The sequence below is a fragment of the Bombina bombina genome, chromosome 1, assembly GCF_027579735.1.
Source record: "Bombina bombina isolate aBomBom1 chromosome 1, aBomBom1.pri, whole genome shotgun sequence".
NCBI classification, from domain to species: domain Eukaryota; kingdom Metazoa; phylum Chordata; class Amphibia; order Anura; family Bombinatoridae; genus Bombina; species Bombina bombina.
The window spans coordinates 546,391,276-546,406,521 of NC_069499.1; the positions used below are offsets into that span (position 1 = coordinate 546,391,276).

Sequence of the window (15,246 nt, forward strand, 5' to 3'; positions counted from 1 at the left end):
CGTACAAAGAATCATACAGCCCCAGTAGCTTATTTTCTATCCACAGGACACATAATAGTGATCTAAGATTTCAAATAATTGATTTTGTTCCTAAATTAAAAAGGGGTGGAGATAGAATGTTGAAAAGAATCCATTAGGATTCAAGAGTTCAACACTCTAAAACCAAAGGTATTGAAGATTGAGACTTATCTGTATTTCTATGAGTGATGAATTTGAAACTAATAAAAAATAATGTTATGCTATATCTGTGTTGGATTACGATTAATTTAAAGCTAAGAAATTTAAATGTAATCCTAGACTGTTGTAATATATATATTGTGCGAGAATTGAAAGAGATAATGTATAATTTTATTTGGAAGTGTAGAAATTAAAGGGACAGTCAACAGAATGTTTTAAAAGATAGACAATCCCAGGGACAGTACACTGTAAAATTGTTTTTCCATTAATGTATTTTAACTGACTTGTTTTACCAACTGCAGAGTATAAAATATTTGAGAAATTGCATTTTCATGCTTATTTGTGTATATGAAGTAGCTGATTTTGTGCTTTGAAACCACAGCCTATTACAATGGGTTGAACTTAAAGGTGATATCAGATCTCATTATGTTCTAAGTTTGTGTAAACAGACTTGCTTCCTTATCTTTTATTTGGCTGGAACACCAAAGTTCAATATATAGAGAGAACAATGGAAAACTATCATTTTATTACTTAACTATCCTGCATCCCACAGAGTGTAATCTCTTCTGCTGGCTGTGTATACTTAGGTCATTCAATAGCCTATACTCCAGTATTAATTTGTTCAGTATAGGTGGAGATACCACAGGCTAAATCAGCTATTTTAAATGCTGAAATAGGAGTAAAGGAGCTACTTGTAACCAATTTAATACACTCTAGCAGGTTAAAAGGATCATTGGGAATAATTTAAAGGGGAGAAATTTTTTGGGTGAACTGTCCCATTAATTAACCATTCCTTAGTTTTGCATAACCAACAGAGTTATAATAATACACGTTTTACCTCTGTGATTACCTTGTATCTAAGCCTCTGCAGACTGCCCCCTTATTTCACTTCTTTTGACAGACTTGCATTTTGGTCAATCAGTACTAACTCCTGTAAATTCATGTGCATGAGCTCAATGTTATCTATATGAAACACATGAACTAAAGCCCTCTAGTGGTGAAAAACTGTCAAATGCAGAGGCAGCCTTCAACGTCTAAAAAATTAGCATATGAACCTTCTAGGTTTAGCTTTCAACTAAGAATACCAAAAGAACAAAGCTAAATCGTTGATAAACATAAATTGAAAAGTTGTTTAAAATGACATGCCCTATCTGAATCATGAAAGTTTATTATGGACTTGACTGTCCCTTTAAGTTTAGAATAAATTTTAGGGCCCTCTAGGAGCGTTGATGTATATAATGTGGATATGTGACAGTTGTTGGGATACTTTGCATGAGTAAGGGAGCTATCCCAAAACATTGCAACATTGTATATATGTGTTTTGACTAAATACATGGAAGTTTTATATGCTGCCACTACTCAAATTTTCTTGAACACTTGATTCTGTATGCCAGACTGGACCAAAACTTCATAACACTAGTACAATTTGATGTTTTTTAGGGTTGAAGAAGTGACAATTATAGTTTATCAACTGTTTAGCAGTGTCACATTTAAACACAAGGAGCCAGCAGTGTCATATTGCAGCCATTCCCATTAGCTAAAAACATAATTTATGTAAGAACTTACCTGATAAATTCATTTCTTTCATATTAGCAAGAGTCCATGAGCTAGTGACGTATGGGATATACATTCCTACCAGGAGGGGCAAAGTTTCCCAAACCTCAAAATGCCTATAAATACACACCTCACCACACCCACAATTCAGTTTAACGAATAGCCAAGAAGTGGGGTGATAAAAAAGTGCGAAAGCATATAAAATAAGGAATTGGAATAATTGTGCTTTATACAAAATCAAAACCACCACAAAAAAAGGGCGGGCCTCATGGACTCTTGCTAATATGAAAGAAATGAATTTATCAGGTAAGTTCTTACATAAATTATGTTTTCTTTCATGTAATTAGCAAGAGTCCATGAGCTAGTGACGTATGGGATAATGACTACCCAAGATGTGGATCTTTCCACACAAGAGTCACTAGAGAGGGAGGGATAAAATAAAGACAGCCAATTCCTGCTGAAAATAATCCACACCGAAAATAAAGTTTAACGAAAAACATAAGCAGAAGATTCAAACTGAAACCGCTGCCTGAAGTACTTTTCTACCAAAAACTGCTTCAGAAGAAGAAAATACATCAAAATGGTAGAATTTAGTAAAAGTATGCAAAGAGGACCAAGTTGCTGCTTTGCAAATCTGGTCAACCGAAGCTTCATTCCTAAACGCCCAGGAAGTAGAAACTGACCTAGTAGAATGAGCTGTAATTCTCTGAGGCGGAGTTTTACCCGACTCAACATAGGCAAGATGAATTAAAGATTTCAACCAAGATGCCAAAGAAATGGCAGAAGCTTTCTGGCCTTTTCTAGAACCGGAAAAGATAACAAATAGACTAGAAGTCTTACGGAAAGATTTCGTAGCTTCAACATAATATTTCAAAGCTCTAACAACATCCAAAGAATGCAACAATTTCTCCTTAGAATTCTTAGGATTAGGACATAATGAAGGAACCACAATTTCTCTACTAATGTTGTTGGAATTCACAACTTTAGGTAAAAATTCAAAAGACGTTCGCAACACCGCCTTATCCTGATGAAAAATCAGAAAAGGAGACTCACAAGAAGGAGCAGATAATTCAGAAACTCTTCTGGCAGAAGAGATGGCCAAAAGGAACAAAACTTTCCAAGAAAGTAATTTAATGTCCAATAAATGCATAGGTTCAAACGGAGGAGCTTGAAGAGCTTCCAGAACCAAATTCAAACTCCAAGGAGGAGAAATTGACTTAATGACAGGTTTTATACGAACCAAAGCTTGTACAAAACAATGAATATCAGGAAGAATAGCAATCTTTCTGTGAAAAAGAACAGAAAGAGCAGAGATTTGTCCTTTCAAAGAACTTGCGGACAAACCCTTATCTAAACCATCCTGAAGAAACTGTAAAATTCTCGGTATTCTAAAAGAATGCCAGGAAAAATGATGAGAAAGACACCAAGAAATATAAGTCTTCCAGACGCTATAATATATCTCTCGAGATACAGATTTACGAGCCTGTAACATAGTATTAATCACAGAGTCAGAGAAACCTCTTTGACCAAGAATCAAGCGTTCAATCTCCATACCTTTAAATTTAAGGATTTCAGATCCTGATGGAAAAAAGGACCTTGTGACAGGTCTGGTCTTAACGGAAGATTCCACGGTTGGCAAGAGGCCATCCGGACAAGATCCGCATACCAAAACCTGTGAGGCCATGCCGGAGCTACCAGCAGAACAAACGAGCATTCCTTCAGAATCTTGGAGATTACTCTTGGAAGAAGAACTAGAGGCGGAAAGATATAGGCAGGATGATACTTCCAAGGAAGTGATAATGCATCCACTGCCTCCGCCTGAGGATCCCGGGATCTGGACAGATACCTGGGAAGTTTCTTGTTTAGATGGGACGCCATCAGATCTATTTCTGGAAGTTCCCACATTTGAACAATCTGAAGAAATACCTCTGGGTGAAGAGACCATTCGCCCGGATGCAACGTTTGGCGACTGAGATAATCCGCTTCCCAATTGTCTACACCTGGGATATGAACCGCAGAGATTAGACAGGAGCTGGATTCCGCCCAAACCAAAATTCGAGATACTTCTTTCATAGCCAGAGGACTGTGAGTCCCTCCTTGATGATTGATGTATGCCACAGTTGTGACATTGTCTGTCTGAAAACAAATGAACGATTCTCTCTTCAGAAGAGGCCAAAACTGAAGAGCTCTGAAAATTGCACGGAGTTCCAAAATATTGATCGGTAATCTCACCTCCTGAGATTCCCAAACTCCTTGTGCCGTCAGAGATCCCCACACAGCTCCCCAACCTGTGAGACTTGCATCTGTTGAAATTACAGTCCAGGTCGGAAGCACAAAAGAAGCCCCCTGAATTAAACGATGGTGATCTGTCCACCATGTTAGAGAGTGTCGAACAATCGGTTTTAAAGATATTAATTGAGATATCTTCGTGTAATCCTTGCACCATTGCTTCAGCATACAGAGCTGAAGAGGTCGCATGTGAAAACGAGCAAAGGGGATCGCGTCCGATGCAGCAGTCATAAGACCTAGAATTTCCATGCATAAGGCTACCGAAGGGAATGATTGTGACTGAAGGTTTCGACAAGCTGCAATCAATTTTAGACGTCTCTTGTCTGTTAAAGACAGAGTCATGGACACTGAATCCATCTGGAAACCCAGAAAAGTTACCCTTGTCTGAGGAATCAAAGAACTTTTTGGTAAATTGATCCTCCAACCATGATCTTGAAGAAACAACGCAAGTCGATTCGTATGAGATTCTGCTAAATGTAAAGACTGAGCAAGTACCAAGATATCGTCCAAATAAGGAAATACCACAATACCCTGTTCTCTGATTACAGACAGAAGGGCACCGAGAACCTTTGTAAAAATTCTTGGAGCTGTAGCTAGGCCAAACGGCAGAGCCACAAACTGGTAATGCTTGTCCAGAAAAGAGAATCTCAGGAACTGATAATGATCTGGATGAATCGGAATATGCAGATATGCATCCTGTAAATCTATTGTGGACATATAATTCCCTTGCTGAACAAAAGGTAAGATAGTCCTTACAGTTACCATCTTGAACGTTGGTATCCTTACATAACGATTCAATATTTTTAGATCCAGAACTGGTCTGAAAGAATTCTCCTTCTTTGGTACAATGAAGAGATTTGAATAAAACCCCATCCCCTGTTCCGGAACTGGAACTGGCATAATTACTCCAGTCAACTCTAGATCTGAAACACATTTCAGAAATGCTTGAGCTTTTACTGGATTTACTGGGACATGGGAAAGAAAAAATCTCTTTGCAGGAGGTCTCATCTTGAAACCAATTCTGTACCCTTCTGAAACAATGCTCTGAATCCAAAGATTGTGAACAGAATTGATCCAAATTTCCTTGAAAAAACGTAACCTGCCCCCTACCAGCTGAGATGGATTGAGGGCCGCACCTTCATGTGGACTTAGAAGCAGGCTTTGCCTTTCTAGCTGGCTTGGATTTATTCCAGACTGGAGATGGTTTCCAAACTGAAACTGCTCCTGAGGATGAAGGATCAGGCTTTTGTTCTTTGTTGAAACGAAAGGAACGAAAACGATTATTAGCCCTGTTTTTACCTTTAGATTTTTTATCCTGTGGTAAAAAAGCTCCTTTCCCACCAGTAACAGTTGAAATAATGGAATCCAACTGAGAACCAAATAATTTGTTACCCTGGAAAGAAATGGAAAGTAAAGTTGATTTAGAAGCCATATCAGCATTCCAAGTTTTAAGCCATAAAGCTCTTCTAGCTAAAATAGCTAGAGACATAAACCAGACATCAACTCTGATAATATCAAAAATGGCATCACAGATAAAATTATTAGCATGTTGAAGAAGAATAATAATATCATGAGAATCATGATGTGTTACTTGTTGCGCTAAAGTTTCCAACCAAAAAGTTGAAGCTGCAGCAACATCAGCCAAAGATATAGCAGGTCTAAGAAGATTACCTGAACACAGATAAGCTTTTCTTAGAAAGGATTCAATTTTCCTATCTAGAGGATCCTTAAATGAAGTACCATCTGACGTAGGAATAGTAGTACGTTTAGCAAGGGTAGAAATAGCCCCATCAACTTTAGGGATCTTGTCCCAAAATTCTAATCTGTCAGACGGCACAGGATATAATTGCTTAAAACGTTTAGAAGGAGTAAATGAATTACCCAAATTATCCCATTCTTTGGAAATTACTGCAGAAATAGCATTAGGAACAGGAAAAACTTCTGGAATAACCACAGGAGCTTTAAATACCTTATCTAAACGTTTAGATTTAGTATCAAGAGGACCAGAATCCTCTATTTCTAAAGCAATTAGTACTTCTTTAAGTAAAGAACGAATAAATTCCATTTTAAATAAATATGAAGATTTATCAGCATCAACCTCTGAGACAGAATCCTCTGAACCAGAGGAATCATCAGAATCAGAATGATGATGTTCATTTAAAAATTCATCTGTAGGGAGAGAAGTTTTAAAAGATTTTTTACGTTTACTAGAAGGAGAAATAACAGACATAGCCTTCTTTATGGATTCAGAAACAAAATCTCTTATATTATCAGGAACATTCTGCACCTTAGATGTTGAAGGAACTGCAACAGGCAATGGTACTTTACTAAAGGAAATATTATCTGCTTTAACAAGTTTGTCATGACAATCAATACAAACAACAGCTGGAGGAATAGCTACCAAAAGTTTACAGCAGATACACTTAGCTTTGGTAGATTCAGCACTAGACAGCGATTTTCCTGTAGTATCTTCTGACTCAGATGCAACGTGAGACATCTTGCAATATGTAAGAGAAAAAAACAGAATTTATGTTTACCTGATAAATTTCTTTCTCCAACGGTGTGTCCGGTCCACGGCGTCATCCTTACTTGTGGGATATTCTCTTCCCCAACAGGAAATGGCAAAGAGCCCAGCAAAGCTGGTCACATGATCCCTCCTAGGCTCCGCCTACCCCAGTCATTCGACCGACGTTAAGGAGGAATATTTGCATAGGAGAAACCATATGGTACCGTGGTGACTGTAGTTAAAGAAAATAAAATATTAGACCTGATTAAAAAAACCAGGGCGGGCCGTGGACCGGACACACCGTTGGAGAAAGAAATTTATCAGGTAAACATAAATTCTGTTTTCTCCAACATAGGTGTGTCCGGTCCACGGCGTCATCCTTACTTGTGGGAACCAATACCAAAGCTTTAGGACACGGATGAAGGGAGGGAGCAAATCAGGTCACCTAAATGGAAGGCACCACGGCTTGCAAAACCTTTCTCCCAAAAATAGCCTCAGAAGAAGCAAAAGTATCAAACTTGTAAAATTTGGTAAAAGTGTGCAGTGAAGACCAAGTCGCTGCCCTACATATCTGATCAACAGAAGCCTCGTTCTTGAAGGCCCATGTGGAAGCCACAGCCCTAGTGGAATGAGCTGTGATTCTTTCGGGAGGCTGCCGTCCGGCAGTCTCGTAAGCCAATCTGATGATGCTTTTAATCCAAAAAGAGAGAGAGGTAGAAGTTGCTTTTTGACCTCTCCTTTTACCTGAATAAACAACAAACAAGGAAGATGTTTGTCTAAAATCCTTTGTAGCATCTAAATAGAATTTTAGAGCGCGAACAACATCCAAATTGTGCAACAAACGTTCCTTCTTTGAAACTGGTTTTGGACACAGAGAAGGTACGATAATCTCCTGGTTAATGTTTTTGTTAGAAACAACTTTTGGAAGAAAACCAGGTTTAGTACGTAAAACCACCTTATCTGCATGGAACACCAGATAAGGAGGAGAACACTGCAGAGCAGATAATTCTGAGACTCTTCTAGCAGAAGAAATCGCAACTAAAAACAAAACTTTCCAAGATAATAACTTAATATCAACGGAATGTAAGGGTTCAAACGGAACCCCCTGAAGAACTGAAAGAACTAAATTGAGACTCCAAGGAGGAGTCAAAGGTTTGTAAACAGGCTTGATTCTAACCAGAGCCTGAACAAAGGCTTGAACATCTGGCACAGCTGCCAGCTTTTTGTGAAGTAATACCGACAAGGCAGAAATCTGTCCCTTCAGGGAACTTGCAGATAATCCTTTTTCCAATCCTTCTTGAAGGAAGGATAGAATCCTAGGAATCTTAACCTTGTCCCAAGGGAATCCTTTAGATTCACACCAACAGATATATTTTTTCCAAATTTTGTGGTAAATCTTTCTAGTCACAGGCTTTCTGGCCTGAACAAGAGTATCGATCACAGAATCTGAGAATCCTCGCTTCGATAAAATCAAGCGTTCAATCTCCAAGCAGTCAGCTGGAGTGAAACCAGATTCGGATGTTCGAACGGACCCTGAACAAGAAGGTCTCGTCTCAAAGGTAGCTTCCAAGGTGGAGCCGATGACATATTCACCAGATCTGCATACCAAGTCCTGCGTGGCCACGCAGGAGCTATCAAGATCACCGACGCCCTCTCCTGCTTGATCCTGGCTATCAGCCTGGGGATGAGAGGAAATGGCGGGAACACATAAGCTAGTTTGAAGGTCCAAGGTGCTACTAGTGCATCCACTAGAGCCGCCTTGGGGTCCCTGGATCTGGCCCCGTAGCAAGGAACTTTGAAGTTCTGACGAGAGGCCATCAGATCCATGTCTGGAATGCCCCACAGGTGAGTGACTTGGGCAAAGATTTCCGGATGGAGTTCCCACTCCCCCGGATGCAATGTCTGACGACTCAGAAAATCCGCTTCCCAATTTTCCACTCCTGGGATGTGGATAGCAGACAGGTGGCAGGAGTGAGACTCCGCCCAAAGAATAATTTTGGTTACTTCTTCCATCGCTAGGGAACTCCTTGTTCCCCCCTGATGGTTGATGTACGCAACAGTCGTCATGTTGTCTGATTGAAACCGTATGAACCTGGTCCTCGCAAGCTGGGGCCAGGCCTGGAGAGCATTGAATATCGCTCTCAGTTCCAGAATATTTATCGGTAGAAGAGATTCTTCCCGAGACCAAAGACCCTGAGCTTTCAGGGATCCCCAGACCGCGCCCCAGCCTATCAGACTGGCGTCGGTCGTGACAATGACCCACTCTGGTCTGTGGAACATCATCCCTTGAGACAGATTGTCCAGGGACAGCCACCAACGGAGTGAGTCTCTGGTCCTCTGATTTACTTGTATCTTCGGAGACAAGTCTGTATAGTCCCCATTCCACTGACTGAGCATGCACAGTTGTAATGGTCTTAGATGAATGCGTGCAAAAGGAACTATGTCCATCGCCGCCACCATCAACCCGATCACTTCCATGCACTGAGCTATGGAAGGAAGAGGAACGGAATGAAGTATCCGACAAGAGTCCAGAAGCTTTGTTTTTCTGGCCTCTGTTAGAAAGATCCTCATTTCTAAGGAGTCTATAATTGTTCCCAAGAAGGGAACCCTTGTTGACGGGGATAGAGAACTCTTTTCCACGTTCACTTTCCAGCCGTGAGATCTGAGAAAGGCCAGGACAATGTCCGTGTGAGCCTTTGCTTGAGGAAGGGACGACGCTTGAATCAGAATGTCGTCCAGGTAAGGTACTACTGCAATGCCCCTTGGTCTTAGCACCGCTAGAAGGGACCCTAGTACCTTTGTGAAAATCCTTGGAGCAGTGGCTAATCCGAAAGGAAGCGCCACGAACTGGTAATGTTTGTCCAGGAATGCAAACCTTAGGAACCGATGATGTTCCTTGTGGATAGGAATATGTAGATACGCATCCTTTAAATCCACCGTGGTCATGAATTGACCTTCCTGGATGGAAGGAAGGATAGTTCGAATGGTTTCCATCTTGAACGATGGGACCTTGAGAAATTTGTTTAAGATCTTGAGATCTAGGATTGGTCTGAACGTTCCCTCTTTTTTGGGAACTATGAACAGATTGGAGTAGAACCCCATCCCTTGTTCTCTTAATGGAACAGGATGAATCACTCCCATTTTTAACAGGTCTTCTACACAATGTAAGAACGCCTGTCTTTTTATGTGGTCTGAAGACAACTGCGACCTGTGGAACCTCCCCCTTGGGGGAAGTCCCTTGAATTCCAGAAGATAACCCTGGGAGACTATTTCTAGCGCCCAAGGATCCAGAACATCTCTTGCCCAAGCCTGAGCGAAGAGAGAGAGTCTGCCCCCCACCAGATCCGGTCCCGGATCGGGGGCCAATATTTCATGCTGTCTTGGTAGCAGTGGCAGGTTTCTTGGCCTGCTTTCCCTTGTTCCAGCCTTGCATTGGTCTCCAAGCTGGCTTGGCCTGAGCAGTATTACCCTCTTGCTTAGAGGACGTAGCACCTTGGGCTGGTCCGTTTTTACGAAAGGGACGAAAATTAGGTCTATTTTTTGCCTTGAAAGGCCGATCCTGAGGAAGGGCGTGGCCTTTACCCCCAGTGATATCAGAGATAATCTCTTTCAAGTCAGGACCAAACAACGTTTTCCCCTTGAAAGGAATGTTTAGTAGCTTGTTCTTGGAAGACGCATCAGCCGACCAAGATTTCAACCAAAGCGCTCTGCGCGCCACAATAGCAAACCCAGAGTTCTTAGCCGCTAACTTAGCCAATTGCAAAGAGGCGTCTAGAGTGAAAGAATTAGCCAATTTGAGAGCATTGATTCTGTCCATAATCTCCTCATAAGGAGGAGAGTCACTATCGAGCACCTTAAGCAGTTCATCAAACCAGAAATATGCGGCAGTAGTGACAGGGACAATGCATGAAATGGGTTGTAGAAGGTAACCCTGCTGAACAAACATCCTTTTAAGCAAACCTTCTAATTTTTTATCCATAGGATCTTTGAAAGCACAACTATCCTCTATGGGAATAGTGGTGCGTTTGTTTAAAGTAGAAACCGCTCCCTCGACCTTGGGGACTGACTGCCATAAGTCCTTTCTGGGGTCGACCATAGGAAACAATTTTTTAAATATGGGGGGAGGGACGAAAGGAATACCGGGCCTTTCCCATTCTTTATTAACAATGTCCGCCACCCGCTTGGGTATAGGAAAAGCTTCTGGGAGCCCCGGCACCTCTAGGAACTTGTCCATTTTACATAGTTTCTCTGGGATGACTAAATTTTCACAATCATCCAGAGTGGATAATACCTCCTTAAGCAAAATGCGGAGATGTTCCAATTTAAATTTAAATGTAATCACATCAGATTCAGCCTGCTGAGAAATGTTCCCTAAATCAGTAATTTCTCCCTCAGACAAAACCTCCCTGGCCCCCTCAGATTGGGTTAGGGGCCCTCCAGAGATATTAATATCAGCGTCGTCATGCTCTTCAGTAACTAAAACAGAGCAGCCACGCTTACGCTGACAAGGGTTCATTTTGGCTAAAATGTTTTTGACAGAATTATCCATTACAGCCGTTAATTGTTGCATAGTAAGGAGTATTGGCGCGCTAGATGTACTAGGGGCCTCCTGAGTGGGCAAGACTCGTGTAGACGAAGGAGGGAATGATGCAGTACCATGCTTACTCCCCTCACTTGAGGAATCATCTTGGGCATCATTGTCATTATCACATAAATCACATTTATTTAAATGAATAGGAATTCTGGCTTCCCCACATTCAGAACACAGTCTATCTGGTAGTTCAGACATGTTAAACAGGCATAAACTTGATCAGAAAGTACAAAAAACGTTTTAAAATAAAACCGTTACTGTCACTTTAAATTTTAAACTGAACACACTTTATTACTGCAATTGCGAAAAAACATGAAGGAATTGTTCAAATTATATATTGCACACCAATTTTGGAAGCTTTAACCCTTAAAATAACGGAACCGGAGCCGTTTAAAGCTTTAAACCCCTTTACAGTCCCTGGTATCTGCTTTGCTGAGACCCAACCAAACCCAAAGGGGAATACGATACCAAATGACGCCTTCAGAAGTCTTTTATAAGTATCAGAGCTCCTCTCACATGCGACTGCATGCCATGCCTCTCAAAAACAAGTGCGCAACACCGGCGCGAAAATGAGACTCTGCCTATGCTTTGGGAAAGCCCCTAAAGAATAAGGTGTCTAAAACAGTGCCTGCCGATATTATTATATCAAAATACCCAGATAAAATGATTCCTCAAGGCTAAATATGTGTTAATAATCAATCGATTTAGCCCAGAAAAAGTCTACAGTTTAAATAAGCCCTTATGAAGCCCTTATTTACAATCGTAATAAACATGGCTTACCGGATCCCATAGGGAAAATGACAGCTTCCAGCATTACATCGTCTTGTTAGAATGTGTCATACCTCAAGCAGCAAGGGACTGCAAACTGTTCCCCCAACTGAAGTTAATTGCTCTCAACAGTCCTGTGTGGAACAGCCATGGATTTTAGTTACGGTTGCTAAAATCATTTTCCTCATACAAACAGAATTCTTCATCTCTTTTCTGTTTCTGAGTAAATAGTACGTACCAGCACTATTTGAAAATAACAAACTCTTGATTGAATAATGAAAAACTACAGTTAAACACTAAAAAACTCTAAGCCATCTCCGTGGAGATGTTGCCTGTACAACGGCAAAGAGAATGACTGGGGTAGGCGGAGCCTAGGAGGGATCATGTGACCAGCTTTGCTGGGCTCTTTGCCATTTCCTGTTGGGGAAGAGAATATCCCACAAGTAAGGATGACGCCGTGGACCGGACACACCTATGTTGGAGAAACAACATATATATAAAGCAAAATTTATCAAATTCCTTAAATGACAGTTTCAGGAATGGGAAAAAATGCCAAAGAACAAGCTTCTAGCAACCAGAAGCAATAAAAAATGAGACTTAAATAATGTGGAGACAAAAGCGACGCCCATATTTTTTCGCGCCAAATAAGACGCCCACATTATTTGGCGCCTAAATGCTTTTGGCGCCAAAAATGACGCCACATCCGGAACGCCAACATTTTTGGCGCAAAATAACGTCAAAAAATGACGCAACTTCCGGCGACACGTATGACGCTGGAAACGGAAATAGATTTTTTGCGCCAAAAAAGTCCGCGCCAAGAATGACGCAATAAAATTAAGCATTTTCAGCCCCCGCGAGCCTAACAGCCCACAGGGAAGAGTCAAATTTTAGAAGGTAAGAAAAAATGATTAAATCAAATGCATTATCCCAAATATGAAACTGACTGTCTGAAAATAAGGAAAGTTGAACATTCTGAGTCAAGGCAAATAAATGTTTGAATACATATATTTAGAACTTTATAAACAAAGTGCCCACCCATAGCTTAGAGTGTCACAGAAAATAAGATTTACTTACCCCAGGACACTCATCTACATGTTTGTAGAAAGCCAAACCAGTACTGAAACGAGAATCAGCAGAGGTAATGGTATATATAAGAGTATATCGTCGATCTGAAAAGGGAGGTAAGAGATGAATCTCTACGACCGATAACAGAGAACCTATGAAATAGACCCCGTAGAAGGAGATCACTGCATTCAAATAGGCAATACTCTCCTCACATCCCTCTGACATTCACTGCACGCTGAGAGGAAAACCGGGCTCCAACTTGGTGCGGAGCGCATATCAACGTAGAATCTAGCACAAACTTACTTCACCACCTCCATCGGAGGCAAAGTTTGTAAAACTGAATTGTGGGTGTGGTGAGGGGTGTATTTATAGGCATTTTGAGGTTTGGGAAACTTTGCCCCTCCTGGTAGGAATGTATATCCCATACGTCACTAGCTCATGGACTCTTGCTAATTACAAGAAAGAAATACATCTATTAATGCATTGTAAAACCTTACGTCATGTAAAAAAGGCCACAATGCTTTAACTAAATTTATTTAATCTTTATTTCCAGTATTAACAAGTTTGCCCTTAAATAAACTTTAATTGTGTAATCTCAGTATGAATGCAAAATAGTTACAGAAATGCTTTTCATAATCCTGCAGCATATCAGTCTGACCTCCCTCTGAAGGCCACATCATGAACAAAAAGTCCACTCTTCACAAGAGAATCACCAAATCTATATGCTTGTTTTCACTATTTTGGGCCCTACAACTGAGGCATGTACACAAAGAAGACATTCTGCGTCTAGACTTCACTATATCCCTATGGTCAATAATATTAAAGGATAAAAAGAGTTTCAGAGATGTTCAACAAAGCACAAGCAATTTTGTAAACCTACTATGCGTCATTTTATTAAGTACCTTGTAGTACTGAAAGTGAGATTCCATATACATTATTATATTCCATATACAAGCAAAACAGCCATTTATTATGCCTGTCAGTCCTTCCTTCATTTTTTACCCTAATATTTGGCACCAACATCTCACCACCATTATGGGTGTCATTCAGGGCTAGAAACTTCCCACCTGCCAAAGTTATCCTGCCCTCCCTCCGGTACAGAAAACAGTGAGCAACGTTACCCTTTTGTGATGTGTGTACCTGAAATATCATTTATGATCCTATATTTGAAAGTATATTGATAACTGTGGGATTCCAAACTAAGCATTAAGTACCGCACTGTAGTCCTCCAGTTGTTTTATCTGTCTCCATTGCTCTCCTGATTATTTATACAATTTCTTCCTCTATTTGCGACAATGCGTGCTACTCTACTTCACATCTGGCCCATCACTGCTCTCCTTCTGGATCAGGTATACACGTACATTTTGGGCAATTAACTTGCAAGAATTTGTATTTGAAGTTTGTTCATATTAGATTATCTATATTTAAATTACGTTTTTTCCAAATTAATTAATGGGTGTCATGAACTGGAAAAAAAAATCCAGCATAGCCCCTCATTTGAAAAAGTGAGACACCCTAAATTTAGATGGATGCGAATAAAAAAAATACTACTTAATCAGGTCCTTACCAGGGAAGAGGTCTGTGCATCTCATAAAGATCTCCCAATAGATGAGACCAAGCGAATACATGTCAACTTGCTTCAAGGCAGACTCACAGTCCCTCAGGTTTACCGCTCCCTCCAGGACCTCAGGGGCCATATATCGGATTGTGCCAACCTGCAACACAAAGTATCTGGATCTTAGGTGCATCTTTATGTAGCAATGTAGAGTTGCATTACTTTAATGAATATGTTATAAAGAAATGGTAAACTAAAAATGTAAAGCAATACAAGTCACACGTGCTTATACCCTTGCAGTGAATGTCAGTTTTGGGGAAGATGTTTAGGATTATTTTTTATTTTTTCTCATACATAGCAGCTAATGCATTCATAAAACATATGCCATCTTCAGAGAACTATGTGACCTTGTTCTTTAAAATGTAGATGTTGTGCTAACCCAGTCAATCACAGGCTGCACAGGTACTAAAGATAATCTAGGATCAATATATTGTACATAGAACTCAATAACTTGTAATATCCTTGTAAATTGTACATTAAATCCCATGTTGAGCATGTTGTTTAGCAAAAGAGCTGCAGTCATCAATTGAAAACAAGGTTAAATTTGAGAACAAACTTCTGATACATATTACCACTGTTTACACTGTTGAAAGTTTGGTAATTTATTTCCTCTGGCAGTTTCCAGTTTTGTCCGATTATGCTTGGCTTATTTAAAGAGAGCAGACTTAGTGGCACTCCATA

General features: G+C 40.4%; 1 protein-coding gene across 1 annotated transcript in view; it reads right to left on the reverse strand.

Annotated features, from left to right (window-relative positions):
• Positions 1-15,246, reverse strand: part of BMPR2 (bone morphogenetic protein receptor type 2) — a 498,659-nt gene that overhangs the window by 90,137 nt on the left and 393,276 nt on the right. Inside the window, exon 9 of the mRNA XM_053698685.1 lies at positions 14,518-14,665. Coding sequence (XP_053554660.1) covers positions 14,518-14,665 — 148 coding nt within the window. The remainder of the gene's footprint in view (positions 1-14,517; positions 14,666-15,246) is intronic.